The following is a 20391-nucleotide window of genomic DNA, read 5'->3' on the forward strand; positions in this document are numbered from 1 at the left end:
GAGTCAGTCAGTCAGTCACCCTGAGGAGGAAGAGTCAGACGGGAAAGAGTAGGAACAGAAGGCTACTTGAAGGATCAGGGCACAGGTAGAAAAAGAGCATGGATGATAGGAGATACTGACATCTATTTGCCCCAAATAAGACATCAATGACAGGCCAAAGAAACCAGTCTATCCGAGTATAGCTTGTGAGCCAGCAAGCTCATTGCAGTGACTTACAGAAGGATGTGTGGCTCAAAGGCACCCTCATCACTGAAAAGCCAACTCCAGTATGGGTGACAATTTATGACAGTTTCGTCCTAGAACTCTAAGCCTAACTTACAGGCTGCTCTTATCAAAGATAGTCTTTTCTTCCTCAAAAAATGTTTACTCCTCATATATAAATTCTCTTCTGAGATCCATCCAATCACTTAACTGTAATCCCCAAAGCAAACTCCATACTCTACATCTCCATGGCTGATGTAAAAACAGTCTTCAGATCTCCAACTCCTTTTTCATCTTTGTTGACTGCAACAAACGTCTTTCTACTGGGTAGGTTCCACTCCCTGTTAGCAGCTTTCCTCAGCACATATCCCAGGGCTCTGACATCTTTAATGTCTTGGAGTCTCCAAGTTAGCTTCAGCTTCATAGCTTCTTGTTCAATGTCTGGGATCCACACATGATATTCTGGGCTCCTCATAAGGGTTGGCATCACTTCTCCAGCTCTGCCCTCTGTAGTACTCTAAGCTCAGGTTAATCCACTCCACTGCTGCTGCTCTTCTTGGTGATCATCCCATGGTATTGGCATCTCCAGTACACTGGGGTCTTCCACTGCAAGTAGGCTTCACCAATAGCCTCTCATAGGCTCTCTTCATGGTACCAAGACTCACCTCCTTTTCATGACCCCTTCAATCCTGGGCCATCAACTGTAAATGAGACTGCACTTTCACCAATGGCCTTCCATGGCCTCACACACTGCCAAGTTTTAGCTGTTCTTTATGACCTCTTTATGCCTTCATAACCAGTACCACCCGAGTGACTTTTATACATTACCAAGTACAGCTGCAGCACGAGGTACAACCTTGGCTATCTCTGGAACACAGCTTCTTTGGTGCTTTCAGAAAGCACTTCCCAGAGGAATTCACCTCAGTGATGTTGGTCTCTTCTTAAGCACCACTAATTTCTTAGCTCCAGCTTACCAGAATCAATTTTCCCAGTATTTCCTTTTATTCTGGACTCTAAAGCCAGAGCCACATAATTGAAGCTGCTGGGTTCCACTACTTGCCGGAGCTGGAACATTGTCCCCTTGTTCTATTACATTATACCAGCTTCCTCTTTTCCAACTCCTTCACTGTCTAAGCTTCGATGTCCTGGATCTTGCTATGTACATTGACCTTGAACTCAAGAGACCTATATGCCTGTCTCCTGGGGTTAAAGGTATACACCACACCATGCCTGGATTTAAGTTTTTCTTCACTTAGAACTTGCTCTGTCTCAGGCTGGCCTTGAACTCAGAGATCTGCTTGTCTTTGCCTCCTGGCATTAAAGGCTTGCACTACCATACCTGGATCTAAATTTAGCTGTGTGAAATCTTGTCACTAGGTCATTACTCCCTTAATTCAATTTTATATCCTTGAACACAGGCTCCAGCTTCATTTCACTTCCTGGTAAAGTGAAATACTCTTTTAATACTCAATTTAATATTTCCTTTAATTTTTAGGAAAATACCATATATTTGTATTTTTCCTTTCTCAACTTGCTCCTTTTCATTAAAATGTTTTTCATAAAAAGTGCACTTTAGTAACCACACAACAGAATTTACACCAGGCTTTTTTGAGACTTACTTTTTCAAAGCAGTTAATCTAAATCTCTTCACCTTAGCCTCAGGCAGACTCTTCAGACCATGACAAAAAACAGCCACATTTTCCCCCAAAATACCACAAAAACAGTCTTTAGGTCACATACTGAAATTCTTTTCCACTGAACCGTCTTGAGCCAGGTCTGAACAATTCAAATCACTCTCAGTAACAAAGTCTTCCATATTTCTACAAGGATAGTCCATTAAACCCAACTTAAAGTATTCCACTGCTTTCCAAATCCAAAGTCCCAGAATCTACATTCTTCCAAACAAAAGCATGGTCAGGCTTATCACAGCAATACCCCACTCCTGATACCAACTTCTGACTTAGGGTTTTACTGCTGTGAACAGACACAGTGACCATGGCAACTCTTATCACAGCAACATTTAATTAGGGCTGGCTTACAGGTTCAGAGGTTCAGTTCAGTATCATCAAGGTGGGAATATGGCAGCATCCAGGCAGGCATGGTACAAGAAGAGCTCAGAGTTCTATATCTTCATCTGAAGGATGCTAGCAGAATAATGACTTCCAGACAGCTAGGGTGAGGGTCTTTAGTCCACACCCACAGAGACATGCCTACTCCAACAAGGCCACACCTCCAAATAGTGCCACTCCCTGGGCTGAACATATACAGACCATAGTCACTCTCATTCTGAGACCCCAAGGTTCCCATTTCTCAAGGGAGAACATGAATGGCCATATTGGGTCAATGTCTCCTCCATGCATTTCTGTCTGCCTGGGGATGAGGAACTTTCAGAAGGGCCACTGGGGCCTAGCACTTCCAAGGATCACTGTCAGTGACTTGTACCAAGAGACCTAGGTAAGGACAAACAGAAGGTCAGAGACTAGCTTTGAAGGGATCTGAGAACCAGAGACTAAGGTAACCACTGTGGGCATCAGCCCTGTGTAGAGACCAGCTGTGGCTGTGAAGTCAAACAGTGAGCCCTGATGAGGGCTCAGGTGGCTGCTAGGAAGGCCTGGGGCAGCCTTCCAGCAGTGCATTTGCTTCAAGGTACTGCAGGCAAGGGATGGGAGTGGATAGCTTGTGGCCTCCTGGCAGGCCGTGATACCATGTGAAACACAGCCAAATTCTGTTCTCAAACCAAAGGAACTGTATGTGAAGGCGGGACCCAATTTCTCAGCAAAGATGAGCCGGCCGTATGACTCAATGGAGCCCAAAGTAATGGACGATGACATGCTCAAGGTAGCTGTTGGGGAGCAAGGGCCCCAGGAAGAGGCTGGGCAGCTAGCCAAGCAGGAAGGCATCCTCTTCAAAGATGTCCTGGCCCTGCAGCTGGACTTCCAGAGTATGTATCCTGGGTGCCAGGGTTGTGATCTGGGTGGAACAGGGCCTCTCTGACTTTCTCTGCCCTATTTCAAATCCCCACATTCCACACATTTGGGGTCAGTGCAGACCTGTGTGAGAGCCCGCCAGGCACAGGAACAGGGACATGTTGTATCAACCCCATCCAATAACTCCATCATTTGTCCACAACACTCCTGATTCTGAATAACAGCAACAACAACAAAAGATAGAATTTCCCTAGACCATGCTCTCCCCATTATACAACTCCACAATGACTTGGAATGGAGTCCTTCATATAGAATGAAGTCCTTGGTATGGAAGGGTCCCTAGTGAACAGCACCAAGGAGACCCTACATTACTGGAGTCAGGTAGGAATGCAGGGAGAAAGAGGAGGAACCTGCACTGGAGGGAGTGGCTTTAGGGATAGTGTGTCCACAGAGAAAGAGCATAGAGATCCCTGAAGCAGGCATGCACTTTGAGTGGGACAGGGCAGCCCAGTGGAAGATATGGCTCAGGACAGGCAGAGACTTACTGTCTCAATCCCCATCTGTGAAATAGGAAGCAGCTCCTATCACAAGTTCTGACTGGGAAGAAGAATGAGACAACTTGCATGCAGTGTTTGAATCATACTGGGAAACCACTGAGTGTGACCCAGTGAGCCAGGACATGGAGGGCATGAGAGGGAGGAGGAGCTTAGCTTAGTACATATCTCAGTACTTGGAAGGCAGAGGCAATAAGACCTCCAGTTCAAGGCCAGCCTGGGCTTCATAGTGAGACCCTAGCCCCAAAACACAAGGAGTGAGTAGGGGGTGATTGGAGAGATAGTGCATTGGTTAAGAGGAGTAGCTGCTCTTCCAGAGGACCCAGGTTCAATTCCCAGCACCTACATGGCAGCTCACAAGCATCTATAACTTCTGTTCCAGGGATCTGATGCCCTCTCCTGACCTCCACAGGTACTGTATATGTGTAATACACAGACATATGCACAGGCAAAACACCCATGCATATCGAATAGGAACAACAGAAAAAATATATGAACTGAGAAAATAGATCAGTGATAGAGGGCTTATTTTACAGAGTGTTCCTTACTTAATCCCAGAATTGCCCAAAAAAGGAGCAGGAGGAAGAAGAAGAAGGTGGGTGAGGACCCTGAGCCCTCTGCTTTCTGAGTAGGTGTGGTTTCAGAAAGTGACCTGCTGTCTTGGGCCCCAGCTGTCTAGGCTTTTGGCCAACAACAAAGATGCTGGGCCCCATACCATATGCTGAAGGCAGCCATAGGCAGGCCTTGTATAAGTTCACAGGCCCCCTGCCCGTGGCCTCCAGGAATGACCCAGAGCTGCAGCTTCCCTGAGAGGAGGACTGGATGAGGATTGGCCCCTTCCTTCCCACCTCCCCCACTAATGGGCATTCCGCCAGTACTGAGCAAGTACCTAAGAGACGCCAGATGCTCTTCCAGGCATTCAGAGTCCAAAAGACAAAGAGCATTCATTACCTTTATGGAGTTGATGTGGGGGAGGCAAGTAAGAGGGAAAATTAGATTGTTCCAGGCAGTATGTGCGGGCGGGGGAGATAAAGCAAAGGAAGGAGAAAGGGGAGATTAGAGTTGGGTGAAGTGTTTTCTACAGTGGCCAGAGCCTTGCCACGAAGGCGAGATGTAAAGAAACATTTAAAGGAGATGAGGGAGGGAACTGTGTGAAGATTGGGGGCATGTGGCTTAAAGGGGGGAGGGGGTTATGTGAGCTACAGGGAGCAACCAGTACAAGGCCATGAGTAGGCCAGAGCCAGCCTGAGGAGGCTTGCTGAAGGGACAGGCCAGGGAGGTCATATTGTCAGCAGGCACTTGCCTCAACAATGAAATATATTTGGCTTTTATAGTGAGGTGGGATCCCCAAGCATCCTGAGTAGACATAGGATAAGGTGGGACTTGAGTTCTCACAGAACTTTGCTGGCTACGGGCAGGAGAGGGGATAGGGGTGGGGGTGGGGGACGATGACAGGGATATGATGAGATGGCTGCTACCATGTCTCAGGCAATAATGACGATGCCTTTGCCAAGGTGGTGGTCTCAGAAGAGGACGTGGTGGCTGTGTGAAAGATTAAACCAGCTTTTTGGCAGGAAGTTCATTTGGAGCTAACCCTCAGATAGGTCCTTGTTTGTTGGCATATTTTGGTGTTTTCACGTGGTCTGTTGTCGCCTGAGGTAAAGCCTGGTACAGGTGTGCCAGAGCCACCCACCTAAAGTGGCTCAGCAGGAAGCCACCAGAGCCAAGTGAATCAGGGCTGAGTTTCAGCATGTCAGACAGCAGGGCCACAGTAGGTGCCAGGAAAATCCAGACCAGAAGTAGGAGACGGCTACGAGTTGAGCAGAACCACCCCAGAACACATAGAGACAGACAAAATCAGGTTGGGAAATCTGGCAGCAGGCAGAGACCTAACAACAGACTCTTGTGCTGCCTGACTCTGACTACAGAGAGGAAATAGGGAAGCAATGGATAGATCAGAGGATCCTGCTTCTCTAAGACCTGCGAGGGTTCAGAGCACGCCACACACCGAATCTCGGACCTCACCACCATCCCGTGGATAAATGTGAGCTGTCAGTAGAACTTGGTTTTGTTCTGGGGATTGAAGCTACGGTCTTGATGCAGATGTTCTACCGCCGAGCTACATCGCCCAGCCTGTAGCACTTCCGTGCCTGGTACCTGCAGAGGTCAAGGGTGGTGTTGATAGCCTGCAGCTAGAGTTAAAATGGTTGTAACCACTGTATGGGCGCTGGGAACCAAACCTGAGTCCTCTGTAAGGACAAGTGCCCTTCACCAGTGTCGCCTCTCCACACCTGCCTCACATCCTCTTTTTCCTGTGTCTTGAGACAGGCCCCCACTAAGCTGGCTGGTACTGACCTTGTTAGCCTCCTGGCTTAGCCTCCTGAGCAGTCAGGATTATAACTAGCGACACTAGTCTCAGCTTGAGCTCACTACAAATCCCAGGCTAGACTTACAGTCTCGGTGCTTCAGCCTCCTGACATGGGTGTACACCCCTATGCCAGGCTCTTAATAGTGATTTAGAAAAAAACTCACTTCTGTACTATTTCATTTCTTTACGTGAATATAGCCTAAGATTAAAGTTTCTAGAACTGGTTGCGTAGGTCAGACTGGCTTCAAACTCACAGAGATCCACTCAGCCTCTCCTGAGTGTGATAGCCATTGTTGGACTAGCTGGACCACAATCTGTAAGCCATTCTAATAAATCATGTATACACACACACACACACACACACACACACACACACACACGAGCCAGTGTTCTATCTTTGGCCATATACACAAAGAACCCAAAGTGAACATTTGGAAATATAGACTTTGCATGTGTATATTGCATGTATGCAGGTGCACATGTATGCAATGTGTTTAGAGCCAAAACATGTATGTATGTATGTATGTATGTATGTATGTATGTATGTATGTTCTGATGTTCTGTTTCTTTCCATGACTAATACAGAGGGCTAGAGCAATAGCTCAGCAGTTAAGAGCACTGTCTGTTTTTCCAGAGGACCTGGGTTTAATTTCTAGGTGGGTCACAACTACCTGTAACTCTAGTTCCAGAAGATCTGATGCCCTCTTCTGGCTGCAGAAGCTCACACATGGTATATACACATACGTACATACACAAACATACAGGCAAAACATTTATACTATAAAATAAAAATAAAGGAGGATTTTTTCAGTTTTGGAATAAGTATAAATGCCAATATATTTTAAAGGAGCACACAACAGCAGAGCTGTGCGGGGCTTATGGGAAAGCTGGGAAGCACTGAACAGGTTCCACTGACCTCCAAGTTTTACATACTCAATGTGGGATTAAGTACCACTCAGAAGGCTTCTTGGTTCCAGTGACAGAAACCAAACTCTGGCCATACAACACACGCAAAAAAAGAGTAGCTACACGGCCAGGACTGATCCTCATGACCTCAGGGTCTCTGCTGCCAAGCTGTCTGAGCCCCGCCTTCTGATTGTCCCAGTGGCTGCTATGACACAACTATAGATATTTCTAGGATGTGTCTAGAAACAGATTTAAAAAATTGCAGGTCTAGCTAGTGTGGTGATGTATGCTGTTAATCTCAGTACTTGAAAGGCAGAGGCAGATGGGTCTCTGTGAAGTTTGAAAACAGACTAGTCTACATAGTGAGTTCCAGAACAGTCAGGACCACATAGTATGACCCTAACTCAAGAAAAAAAAAAGCGAGAGTGAGTGACTGAGTGAGAGAGAGAAGAAAGAAAGGAAGAAAAAAAAGAAAGAAAGAAAGAAAGAAAGAAAGAAAGAAAGAAAGAAAGAAAATAAGCTGTAGGTCAAAAGAAACAAATGGTAAATATTCCAATAAATGTTACCCAGTGAACCTCCAAAAGTAAAACCAGTTGAATGACCCCCCCCCCCATGCTGGCCTCTGCTTGTAGTCTGTGCCCCAAGGTAGACCTATTTCCTTAAGAGCTCCAGCCCTGCCCCTGGGGCAGTGTGAGTCTCTGCAGAGAAGACCCAGCTCAGCTCCTAAGACACCTGCTTAGCAAGCCCCTGTCACACCAGACCTCTTTGATCCTTCCCAGTGGCCCTGGTCTTACTCTCAAGTGCTCCTCCCCCTCTCCCAGGTACTCTGGGGAAGGCAGGGCTCTGCAGAACCCTGTATGAGTACACTTCAGTCTTCCAGGGCACTGGTACAAAGCTCCAGTCACATCTGGGCGCTCCGGTTGTTTCAGATATCCTCCGCATAGATAACCTCTGGCAGTTTGAGAACCTGCGGAAGCTGCAGCTGAACAACAACATCATTGAGCGGATCGAGGGCCTGGAAAACCTCACACACCTGGTCTGGCTGGGTAAGGCCTGGCTCTGTGTCTGCCTTTGTTAACGGTGGCCCACTGCCAAGGACATCCATCGCCTCCCTGCAGAATAATCGCAGTGACACTCGGCCGCCAGCCTGTTGTCAGGCCAGGCACAGCAGAAATACTCTGTCGGTTAGGAGCGAGAAAGTGACAGTCTGTTAAAAAGCCCGGGGCTTATGCTGGGCAAAGCATCACAAGGATGCGCTTCTGCATACAGACAGCCTACTCCATCCCACCTGCCAGCCTCTCAGGCTGGTGGGCACAGGGGCAGCCCTAGACCAGCGTTTTCCATAGGCACAGGTGGACAGCTGGCCACTACAAGGAGCACAGACAATAGCTGTGTGCTGATTGTGGCCTGCCCATGCTTTACATGAGCTTTCTGGTGTCACATACCATTCCCATTACAGCAACAGTGAGCAGCCAAGGTGACAAGAAGTTAAGTGAGGGCACAGGCTCCCTTGTCAATCTCTGTCTGATTCCAGAACTTTGACCTCAGTGCCAAGGTCACCAAAAGCTTGGCCTCTTAGGTGCTTCCCTGGCTAGTGAGGGGCAAGGGAACAACTAAAGGACAAAAGGGGACAAGCTGAGAGCTCCTCTGAGATGTCTTATTTATTAGCTTCCACAGAGATGTTCAATGGCTGTTGTTATCCAAGTTGATGAGAAGGGAGGTAAGGCTCAGAGAAGCTCGGCCAAGCAGCAGCAGTGCTAGGCTAGCCCCACCCCATCCCAAATCACATGCTTCTGCATTTTGCCAGGCTTCCAGAAGCCATCATCAATACAGATCTCAGTCTCCAAAGCACTCTCAGATGTGTTGGTGCTGTTATTAGGGGCCTCAGTAACCCCACTGGGTTGAGGGGCCATTTCACAGAGACGGCTCCTGAGGCACCAAGAGGCTGACCGGCCTATGGGTGAGAGAAGCAGATGGAGCCGAGTCTGACTGTGGCGACCAGGGCTCCTGCTCAGGTACCCTTTGTTGTACCCTAGTCTTCACTAACACTGGTTCCTGGTCCATCTGCATGTTAGAAATCACCTGTCACTATAGGAGGTGAAGTCAGTCACTCACCGTGGAGATGGTTGCCCATGCCAGCCCAGGTTCTGAGCAATACTCAATACCCAGAAGCCAGCAGGCCAGCTTGCCTCTTGGAGTAAAGCCACCGGTCCTACAAGGGCACCTGTTTGCCTGTTTACACAGAAGGAGATTTGAAGACTAGCCACACCATACTCCTCCTGACCTAAAGCTTCTACTTCCTGACTGATTAAAAAGAAAGATTCCAAACTACCACCTGGAGGCATTGTCAGAGAACAGGAAGGGACACTTACTTGGAAGATGGGAATGCCAAACAGATGGGACGCAATCTTGCTAGGATGTCACAAACATAAAGGAAAGGCCATCTTACAACTCTGCTCCCAACCCCCTTAAGAACACCACTTTAGATCCACTCCTGGGTGTTTTCATCCCAGAACCAACAGGGCTGAGAAACTTCCCAGTCAGAGGGGAGCTGGCAGAACTGGGTAGATGGCAGATAGGGGACCTTAGGGAAGAGCCCATCTAATGTTCCTAGAATCCCCAAGCAGTGAGGCAGCCCCTCAGCTAAGTGTCACCCCCAAGAGCTCTCAGCAGTCTGAAGCTTTGTTCCAGGCACGTCCCCGTCTAACTGAGCAGTATGCCCTCAGAGTCTTCTTCCTTTTCAGATTTGTCCTTCAACAACATTGAGGCCATTGAGGGCCTGGATACCCTGGTCAACCTGGAGGACCTGAGCTTGTCCCATAACCGGATCTCCAAGATAGACTCTCTAGATCCCCTGGTGAATCTGCAGGTGCTGTCACTGGGCAATAACCAGATTAACAACATGATGAATGTGAGTACCAGCCTGAGACGCATGCCACAAATATCACAGGGCCTCGAGCTGTGCCAAAACCAAGACATGCAGTACATGCTTCCCCTAGAAAGATGAAGCACCCTAGTTATTCCACAAGGGCTTTGAATATATTGAAAGACCATGCTTAGTCCAACAAAACCATCTCTGGGTACCAGGCTTCATGGCCTCAGCTGTGTCCTATGCCTGCTCTGAGTCTCATGCTCATATGACAAACCTACTGGATGTAGGACATTTGTTCTAGGCTCAGCAAGACAGAGATGGCAACATATAGTCCTTTTTGGGGTAACCAGCCATCTAGATGAATGTGACAGCAAGTTAAGGTCTCAAAACAGTGATGCAATCCCTGTGGGTGATAGGAGGGCAGTCTAGATACCAAATGTGTCTGTATGACACCAGACATTGTTGGGAGGCAAACTGCCCCAGCACACATCACAGCAGCCTCACAGTGGGAAGATACAGCTGAGACTCTGCTGATAATTACTGAGTGCTATGGTAGGGGTGACCCTATAGCTTCTCCAGTTTAGCCACCGGCCTAGGGCTGGCTAATAACATTCAAGACTCCATTTCCACATACATTAATCAGTTGCCCTGGCTTCAGTCCTAACTATGCACCCAAATGGCTTACAGGAACAGGAGTGAGTCAAGGCACCAAGTCATTGCCCACATTTAAGTCTGTTCATCAAAGCCAAACCCTAGAGGCAACACAGTCTTCATCTTGCATGTCGGACGTGAATATCCAAGTCTAAGTGAGGCCCAAGCTTTCCGTGTCTCAACTTTCTCACCCGTCAAATAGAGTGTGGCAGTAACCCACCAGCCCAGGCGCCTCTCTCTCTCTCTCTCTCTCTCTCTCCCTCTCCCTCTCCCTCTCCCTCTCCCTCCCTCCCTCCCTCCCCTCCTCTCTCTATGTGTCTCCCTCTGTCTCTCACTCCCCTCCTCCCTCTCTCTCTCCCCTCCTCCCTCTCTCTCTCCTTCTCCCTCCCCCCATCTCTCCCTCCCTCTTCTGCTTCCCCTCCTTCTCCTTTGTCTGGTATCCCATTGTAAACAACGTCATGACCCGATAGCTTCTGCCACCCGAATGCTGGACTACAGGTGTGTGCCCAGCCTAGGAACAGGTTCTTGCAGAGGCCTGTTGTGGCGATATCTTCGCTGAGAGAGAGAGAGAGAGAGAGAGAGAGAGAGAGAGAGAGAGAGAGAGAGTGTCAGGGATGATAGTCAACCTGGTTCCAGAGCCTTGAAAGATATGAGAACCAGCTGGGCACTGGTGGTGCTTGTGCATCCCTTTAATCACAGCATTCAGGAGGCAAAGGAGAGAGAGACAGAGAGAGAGAGAGACAGAGAGAGAGACAGAGACAGAGACAGAGACAGAGAGAGACAGAGAGAGACAGACACAGACACAGACACAGAGACAGACACAGACACAGAGACGGAGACTTCCATCCAGCCAAAAGAGGATGCTTCTTAGTGTCAGGTATGTGAGCAGAAGCTAGAGGCACCTGGGAAACCTGCATGGAAGCCAGGAGTGTGCAGGCACCCTGGGAGCTGAGGTCAAGTTGCAGACAGCAGCAGCTAGAGAAGCACCAGCATGGAGACTTCTCTGAGCTCTGGCATGTCCACGGCAGAGCTATGAACAGGAAGGAAATGCACCGCAGTCAGGGTAGACCTGGGCACGTGAATGGCTAATGGGGTGTACTGCCTAAGAGGCACTGCCTGAAAGAAACAGAGAGCTGCTCTCTGGCTGGCTGCAAGCAAAGCTCAGCCAGGGCCCTGGGTGCGAGGGATTTGCTGGGGAGGTGACTTTTGGAAACTAGAGTGATCTAGTGGGGGGAGGGAAAGCCAGCATTGGGTGCTGCTGAGATTGCTGCTAGGGGCGGTGGGGACTTGATTCTATTGGGCCTCGAGAATATCCAGAACTCCTTCCAGATGTGACTCCCTAATTGCTGAAGCCCGCCTGAGGCTCTGACCTTCAGTTCTGTCCTTGAGCAGCTAGGGTCACTCCATGCAGATTAGCTCCTTCCCAGCCTGTGGGTGGGTGGGCCTCTGGGGACACAGAGACCTTGCTGACACAGAAGATGACAAGGTGGAGTGCTGCCAGGAAGAGTCTGTCCCGGCTGAAGCATCTGCTGCAAACAAGGGCACTTGTGGTGTGATTTATGGCATGGCAAAGAAGAGAGCTTATCAATAGGACTTCAGGGATATAAATTTCTTACACCTCTGGGCTCCCCCATCATGTCCTCAGGGCTGTTTATCCTTACAGCATCCTTGTTTATATATGACAGGGAAGAGAGAAGTAGAAGTCTCCTCTCACTATCAGTGTCCCTTTAGTCTGCTGGGCCATTGAAGGCTCTATTCCTACCCCCAGACCATGTCATGTGTGAGCATGGCCAGCTGGGCAGCTTAAGGGAATAGCAAAGTAAATCAATCACTGGCTTGTTATTAGTATGAAGTTCGCCTGGTAGGGCCAAATCCCAGAGGTCATATAGTCTCAGAGTCTTGCTATCTACAACAGTTCAGAGCATTTAAACTCACCAGAACCCTTTCCAAGTCCAATCCCCAATTATCCAGTCTGCCCTCTGCTCTGTGAGATAAGGAATCCTTGTGCTGGCCAACAGGGGGGCCAAGTAAAGCCTGGAAGGTGTGACTAGCAGAGTCAGCCAATGTTAGCTGCAACCTACCAGTTGCTGACATTGAACCGGTGACTTAGAATTTTGTGTGTCTGCACATCTATAAAACGTGATTAGTAGTGGACCGCAGGGTTGTTGTGAAGACCGAATCAATTTTACTACTGTATGCCTAATGCAGGACCTGGCTCATAGTAGGTACACAGAAAATCATAGTCAACTTAGGAATTTTCAGATTCTGAGATAACCCCAAATAGCCCTTTTAGTTTTTGTTTTTTCTCTCTTCCTTCCTTCCTTCCTTCCTTCCTTCCTTCCTTTCTTTCTTTCTTTCTTTCTTTCTTTCTTTCTTTCTTTCTTTCTCTTTCTTTTCATTCCAAACAAGCTTTCTCTGTGTAGCCCTGGCTGTCTTGGAACTCACACTATAGACCAGGCTGGCCTCAAAATCAGAGCTCCACGGCCCCTTTCTCCTGAGTACTGGGATTAAAGGCATGCACCACTACCGACTGGCCCCCTTTGGTTTTTGTTATCTTTACTTTTTTTTTAATCCATTTTTCTTTATTTTTTCTTCTCTTTTTAAAAATTCATTTGCGTCCTAGCACTGTTAGGGACATAATCCAGGAACTTGTACACCAAAGGTCCATGCTACAGCAACGACCGAACACTTCTTGCCTCAAACCCTGTGGTTGAACATTTAGCATTAGTTTCTGCCTTAGCAGGTCCTGCAGCCCAGATCTCATCCTATGGACACTGGAGATTTTAACTGACATGAGGCCTTCCCCAGGCCTGGACAAAGAGGCCAGAGAGGTTACAGAGACTATGTCAGGATGCTCGACTCCCTGCCAAAGCCTTTAGTATTCTGCCACGCTGCCCTGCAGCCCTGGGCAGGATGAAGCCCTCTTGCTCTCTCCAGTGGGCTGCTCTTTGCCAGTACTACATGCACTTAGAGCCTGTCTCCACAGAGAGAGAAAGACAGAAAAGAGCCTGCAGGAGACCTGCGCTATCTAGGCTAGGTGTCCCCAGGCTTGGCTGATTTCTGGAGACCTTAGGAACCGTGGATCCTCTTCACCTAACCAGCCAGTATTCGTCTTTGTGACTTGACCCAGAGAAGCCTGACTGACACCGCTAAGAATCTTTGCTCTGAGTCTTTCCCATTTATTTGACGTCTAGCTGCTTGCTGTTTTGTGATTTATTTATTTGTTGGGTTGATTTTAGTACCTGCTGATTGTATTAAAAAAACACAGAAAAGTAATCCTAACTCCGAGCACAGAAGCCTCAGTTTTACTTTCTTTCCCGAACCAGAGGCTTCTTCTAAGTTCCATGAGTATCCCTCCAGGCATCCAGTTTTTAAACATGTGTGACTGCCACATTGGCCCAGCTGTCCTCCAGGAACCTGCCTTCATCTGAGCCCTCTCTTCTGCAGTCAGCACTTAGCATGATTATTGACATAGCAGAGAGGGGATCCCCTCCTCTGCTGGATCCCTCCATCATGCGACCTGAGTTCTTTCAGGGAGCAGTCAGGGTTGCTTCCGGATGGTGCATTGCATGTGGGGTGTTGCACACGCTGCATGCAGGGCGTAGCATGTGCCCATGAGAAGGATACCATAGAACAACATCAGCCCATCTGTAAGGTAAACTCCCGGGGTGGGGCTGCTGGATCACAGTGCATTGTGCATCTTTGTCAAACATCTCTTGTGCACCCTTTACAGACCTACCCCACTCCATCCCCCATGCAGTGAAGGGGCGGCTCACTCTCACCTCCTACAACACATTTTGTCAGCAACATCTTGTCTCTGTGGCTAAAAGATATAAAGGGGGCTCTTAGAAAAAAAAACTTTTAGAAAGTAAACCAAATACTGCTTTCCTCCAGAAACAAGACTCTAGCAGCTTTTGCTGTTCTTAGAGCACATTTAAATTCTTGCTGAAAGCCTTTGTGGTCTTCCAGGAACCAGCCTCTGGTACTGTCTCCCAGTGTGGCTCATGTCCTTCCTCCTGAACCCTCCCCACTATTCTGCAGCAACCTTGGCTGAGTGCTGTTGGCGGCTGTGCCAAGCCCTGTGCTGCCTCAGGGCCTCTGGCCTCTTGGAATGTGTGCCCTCCCTGCTCTCCCGTGGATGTTGTCTTGGTGAGGGTTGCTATTGCTGTTATAAACATAAACACCATGACCAAAAGCAACTTAGGGAGAAAGTTGCTTACACTTCCACATCATAGTCCATCATCAAAGGAGGACAGGGCAGGAAGTCAAGGCAGGAATCTGGAGGAGGCAGGAGCTGATGCAGAGGCCATGAGAAACCTTTCCTGTCTAGCGTACAGTGTAATGTCTAAGTTCCAATGATGCCGTCATCCAAGTACTGGCCAAGTGGTTGATTCCCCCATTTTACTAAAACCAAAGCACAGGAAGAGTAAATAGCACTCAGTGAGATGCTCTGCTGGCTGTTGTCCTGTGACAATCCAGCTCCATTTAACAGGAGACTTGAGACCTCCATGCAGTTCTACTGCCTAAAACGTCACCCTATTCTAAGTGACCACTCGTCTAAGGGCTGATGACTGCTTTTCATAGCTTATTTCATTTAGCCTTCATGACACTGATGTCATTCTGCCTATTTTGTAGAGGAGGAAGTCAAGGCTCATACACTAGACTGGTCATCTGTCTTAAATTCCACAACTGGGAATTGAGCACTTGGGAGTCTTCTGAAAACTTGTGGTTACTCTCAGGACTAAAGTCTGGTTCAGAAGCCACAAACTCTCACCTGTCTGTATGGAAGGTACCCCGGCCAGGTTGTGGACTCAGGAAGGGTGCAGAGGCGGGAAGCTGTTGTATGTGGTTCCAAACAGTCCTGTGGCAGCAAGGACAGCACCTCTGCTTCCTACTACCCAGATCATCTACCTGCGCCGGTTCCCGTGCCTGCGAACACTCAGCCTCTCTGGGAATCCCGTTTCTGAGGCAGAGGAGTACAAGGTGTTCATCTATGCCTACCTTCCTGATCTCGTGTACCTGGACTTCCGGCGCGTTGATGAGCAGGCGGTAAGCGTCCCAGCTCTGTTCTCAGTGGGAATCACGTGAGCAGTTCTCCCTATCCATGGCTGAGAGAACATGTTTTCCTAGTGGGCCCATTTCCGCTCCTATGCACAGCCACTCCAGCAGTGACTTCCCACTGTTTCCTATAGGTTTCCAGGCTTTAGCCCCTTCCACACAACACCCCAGGGCTAACAGACAGCTATTGTCTGTTTTCCAGGTGAAGATTCTAGGAGAGAGAGTAAAAGGACGTGAACAGTAAACTGGCGTGACCATGAGCTGGTGGCAGGGCCTGACTCAACCCAAGCTTATATGAGCCGAGGGGCAATCCCATAGCAATTCCCTGAGGGTTGTCACTCCAAGCTGGGAGGCCCCACTCATCCCCATCTTTCTGGAAGCACACATAAGCTGGCAACCAAGGCAAACCACTCACCAAGGGTCTTCTGGTTAGAGGTCCCAGAGCTGGCTCCTGGAAGCTGGTCTTTCAGCCTCATGCTGGGCCAGCCAGTGCGTGTGTGTGTGTGTGTGTGTGTGTGTGCGTGTGTGTGTGTGTGTGTGTCTGTGCATGCATGCTCACGCGTGCGCTGTCCCTTCTCCCTTGCCGTAAGTAAGTCCTATCTCCTGCTGCTCCCTCTGTGCATACAGTGTGTGAGGCCTTTAATAGCGAGACTAGGAAGTCTTTCTGTGTTAGGTGCCTGGAAACCCAAAGGCTTCAGAGCTGCCTGGCCCTTCTCACAGGAAGTTGGTGCTTTTGCTAATTAATAGGAACCTATATTTGGCACATGGACAGATTTAGGGGGTACCCAGGAAAGGCTGTCTGGACAGTGGAGGGCTAGCCCTAATGTCCCTGCAGCCTATACGGAGAGCCCTGCCCTGAGGGACAAGCTGGTTCCCAAAGTCCAGTCTCATGCTGTTCACAGAAATAAGAGGAGCTGCTTCCCCATCCCTGCTGACAGTGGGCTTTCCCGTGACAGTATGAACCGGAGTATTTCTCTTGTTCTTAGGGTATATGTGCGTGTATAGGTGAGTAAGACAACAGTCTCATGCAATCCAGGCTGAACTATACAGCTAAGAATAACCTTGAACACCTGATTCTTCTGCCTCAGTTTTCCAAGTGCTGGGATTACGGCTGGCTCTGAGATTTTAAATTCTGAAAATCATTTATTTTAAGTATATGAGTACACTGTAGCTGTCTTCAGACACACCAGAAGAGGGCATCTGATCCCATTACAGATGGTTGTGAGCCACCATGTGGTTGCTGGGACTTGAACTCAGGACCTCTTGAAGAGTGTTCCTATTCCATCATTCAGCCCAAACACTCATACACATAAAATAAATTCTTTTAAAAAGCCTGGTGTGGTCCAGGAAGATGTCTGAGCCAGTAAAGGCAGCTGAATCCAATTCCCAGGACCCACATGGTAGACAGAGAGAACTGACTTCCACAAGTTGTCCTCTGATCACTCATATGTTGTGATGCTTGCACGAACACACTCTCTCTCTCTCTCTCTCTCTCTCTCTCTCTCTCTCTCTCTCTCTCTCTCTCTCTCACTCATGAGTAGGGGCACTGAAAATGAATAAATTATTATGGAAAAATTGAAAATCCCAGTGCTGGGGAGGCAGAGGCAGGAGGAGCCCTGGAAGTCAGCCGGTTCACCCTACTTGACAAGCTGCAGACCAGTGAGAAACCCTGTCTCAAAACCCAAAGTGGACGGCTCCTGAGGAGGAAAGCTTGTTGATGCCCTCTGGCCTCTTACACACACATGAACCACGCACACACCTGCTCCCCAACACACATGCACATAAACACATCTCAATTGTTTTGATTAAATAGTATTGGGGACAGGGCTAGAGAAATGGTTCAGGGGTTAAGAGCATTCGCTTTTGCAGAGGACCTGGATTCAGATCCCAGCACATGCACGGCAACTCATAGCCATCTATACCTGCATTCCTTTCCAGTTCCAGGGGCTCTGACACTCTCTTCTGAGCTCCACAGGCACCAGGACACATATGGTACGCATTCGTACATACAGGCAAAACACTCATGCACACAGTAAGTGAAATGTAAAAAAAGAAAATAAAAGATGAAGATCAGGTGCCTTTAATCCCATCACTCAGGTGGTAGGAGCAGGCAGATCTCTGTGAGTTTGAGACCAGCCTGGTCTGTATCTTGAGGCCAGACAGAGCTATGCAGAGAGATCCTGTCTTCAACAAACATTAAATCTTGGCTAGATATATAAATTGCAAGATGCAGGGACTCTTCAATGGTTTTAAGAGTTGATTAATATTTTGATTTTTCTAATTCTCAATGACAAGAATGATGTGGAATAAATATGTAGTATAAAATGGCAGAATTATGTTTAGAGCCATTTCAGAAATTGTTGAGGGCTCAGCAAAATAGTTAGCGTGTCCAGGGCGATAGAAAGCTGGAGACTTGAGTTCAAGGCCCAGAACCTACATAAGGCTGGAGGGAGAGAAATCACTTACATTTGGCCTTGGCACATGCTCCTATACATACATATACATCATATATATACAATAATAACTTAAGTCTTGGGGGATTCTGTCCTAATTCCAAGTCAAAATTCATTTAATGAAACTCTTCAGTAACTCAAATAGCATTTTTTTTCTTTTTCTTTCTTTTTTTTTTTTTTTCCAGAGCTGGGGACCGAACTCAGGGTCTTGCGCATGCTAGGCAAGTGCTCTACCACTGAGCTAAATCCCCAACCCCTCAAATAGCATTTTTTTAAAACCAAACATCCTAACATAATACAATAAAAAATTACACTAATGGCACTTATACGCCAAAGAACGATGGTAGGAAAATATTTAAAGAAGTTGTTTTCTGAAATTAAACAATTATGTTTCTATGACAGCAGGAAACTGTACATACAGAAAACAACGTCATTTCAAGTCTTAGCAGGGGAGGTGGGGGGTAACCGGCATCATGATAGATGAAAGTCACATGTATACAGGGTATGGTAGGTGACAGCCAGTGCACACAGGGTATGGTAGATGACAGCCAGTGCACACAAGGTATGGTAGGTGACAGCTAGTGCACACAGGGTATGGTAGGTGACAGTCACATGAACACAAGGTATGGTAGGTGACAGCCATGTGCACACAGAGTATGATAGATGACAGTCATGTGCACATAGGGTATGGTAGCTGACAGCCATGTGTATGCTTCCTACTCAGAACCAAGGCTAAAGTGAATAAGTGAATTCATACAGTGCAGCATGAACTAGCAAGACCAGAAACACCTGGGGTTCATTATACACTTGATTTTAAAGAAATTTTGGTGATTGTATGTTCAGAGAGCTTTAATTGTCAATTGGGTGTGTGCGTGCGCGTGTGTGTCCCCTCCACATTCAGTTACTCCATCCAATATGAGACTGCAACCCTTAGCTTAAGAGACCGAGATTTAGGTGTTAATTTGGAACACAACATGGGCTCAAAAGCTTAGGTGGATTGTGCTTTTAAAAAGCACAGGATAGAGGCTAGGGTGTGGTTCAGAGCCCAGCATTCACCCTAGCATATGTGAGGCCTTTCGTTAGCCTAGCATCTGGAGTACCAAGACATGTACTCAGACATGGTCTCCTGAAGACTCAGAAATTCCCGTCAAGGGCAGTAGCACACATGGCCTACATGGCCTCTGTGATTCAAAAGAAAGAATGAATAATAGTTCAGGAACACTGAACTCTGCCAGGCAGGCACTGGACCTTCCCATAGCCTGATCCTACACTGGTGCTGTAGAACTCAGGAAGGGGCAGCCCCCACTGCTTCCTACAGCATGCAAGGGACACTTCCAGGCTGCCTCAGAGCAGGTTCTTGGGGCACTTCCAATCCCATGATTCCCCTAGGCTTAGGTTGCCTGGGAATAATTAGGCATTTTCATCTCCAGGGCCTCTGCCTTTCCAAACTTTTACAAAGCATACCCTCTAACACATCAGCCATACTTAGGGGCCCAAGGCTATGTGGCTGGAGGGACCAGTTATCCTCTGGTAACTGTACCATTTCTGCTCCTGGGTCAGAGGGAGGTGGCGAAGATGAAGCATCAGTACAGCATTGATGAGCTGAAGCACCGGGAGGCACTGATGCAGATCCGGCTGGAGGAGGAGCAGGCCAAGCAGCAGAAGCTGGCAGAGCATAAGGTATCACACAGACAGCTGGCCTGGCCTAGCCTGGCCTGGACACAAAAAGTACCACAGAGTGCTCTGGTCATATTCAACGATGCTCCACGAGGATCCCCAGGATCCTGAAACTACAAAGCAGCCACAGGAGCTGACACCACTCCCTGCCTTGCTCAGCCCTGATCACAGTCTCCGGAGGCTGCTCCATTTCAGCCCAGTCCCCATTCCCTACCCTTATGCTTAGAGATTGTCCCAAAACTCTTGGTCCCAGTGGCTCCTTTACTTAAGACCCTCAAGCTGTTTCCCATCCCTTGCAGTAACCATTTGGCTTTCAGTTCTTTGTGGTCCTCAATTTGTGGCCGTGCCTTGCTAGCCTCCCTACTACTAATCCCAGGCCCCTGTGGAGCTACACAGAGCTGCAGGCCACTTCTCGGAAACAACCTGCATTTGTATCTTCAGTACCTCTGTGCATGTCCCCTCTGTGCCTGGAATACTCACACACTTGCCTTCATGGGAGGGAGGGCTATAGCTCAGGTGCAATGTCCCCCTGAAGAATCCTTGGTTCCCTCAACCCTCACAGAAGCCTGGCTCTGGGTTACCATGTCTGGCTATTTGAATCCACAGATGGCGTTTGTTGAGCACCTGAATGGCCCCTTCCTGTTTGACAGCATGTATTCCGATGATGTGGAGGGCAACAAGCTATCCTACCTGCCTGGTGTTGGTGAGCTCCTTGAAGCATATC

At 48.2% G+C, this 20391-nt stretch overlaps 1 protein-coding gene across 12 annotated transcripts in view; it reads left to right on the top strand.

The window, feature by feature from the left end:
* Drc3 (dynein regulatory complex subunit 3) overlaps nt 1-20391 on the top strand; it is a 50517-nt gene that overhangs the window by 12621 nt on the left and 17505 nt on the right. For 7 of the 12 annotated variants that reach the window (XR_015630346.1, XR_015630342.1, XR_015630345.1 and 4 more), the window contains 6 exon segments: nt 2944-3142; nt 7886-8002; nt 9701-9867; nt 15382-15528; nt 19551-19670; nt 20274-20386. Coding sequence is in view for 6 of the 12 variants with exons in the window: in XM_087570347.1 (XP_087426473.1) it covers nt 2983-3142; nt 7886-8002; nt 9701-9867; nt 15382-15528; nt 19551-19670; nt 20274-20386 (824 nt within the window). In the remaining 6 variants the exon portion in view is untranslated. 12 annotated transcript variants of the gene reach the window in all.

This window comes from Rattus norvegicus, chromosome 10 (genome assembly GCF_021556685.1).
Source record: "Rattus norvegicus strain SHRSP/BbbUtx chromosome 10, alternate assembly SHRSP_T2T, whole genome shotgun sequence".
NCBI lineage: Eukaryota > Metazoa > Chordata > Mammalia > Rodentia > Muridae > Rattus > Rattus norvegicus.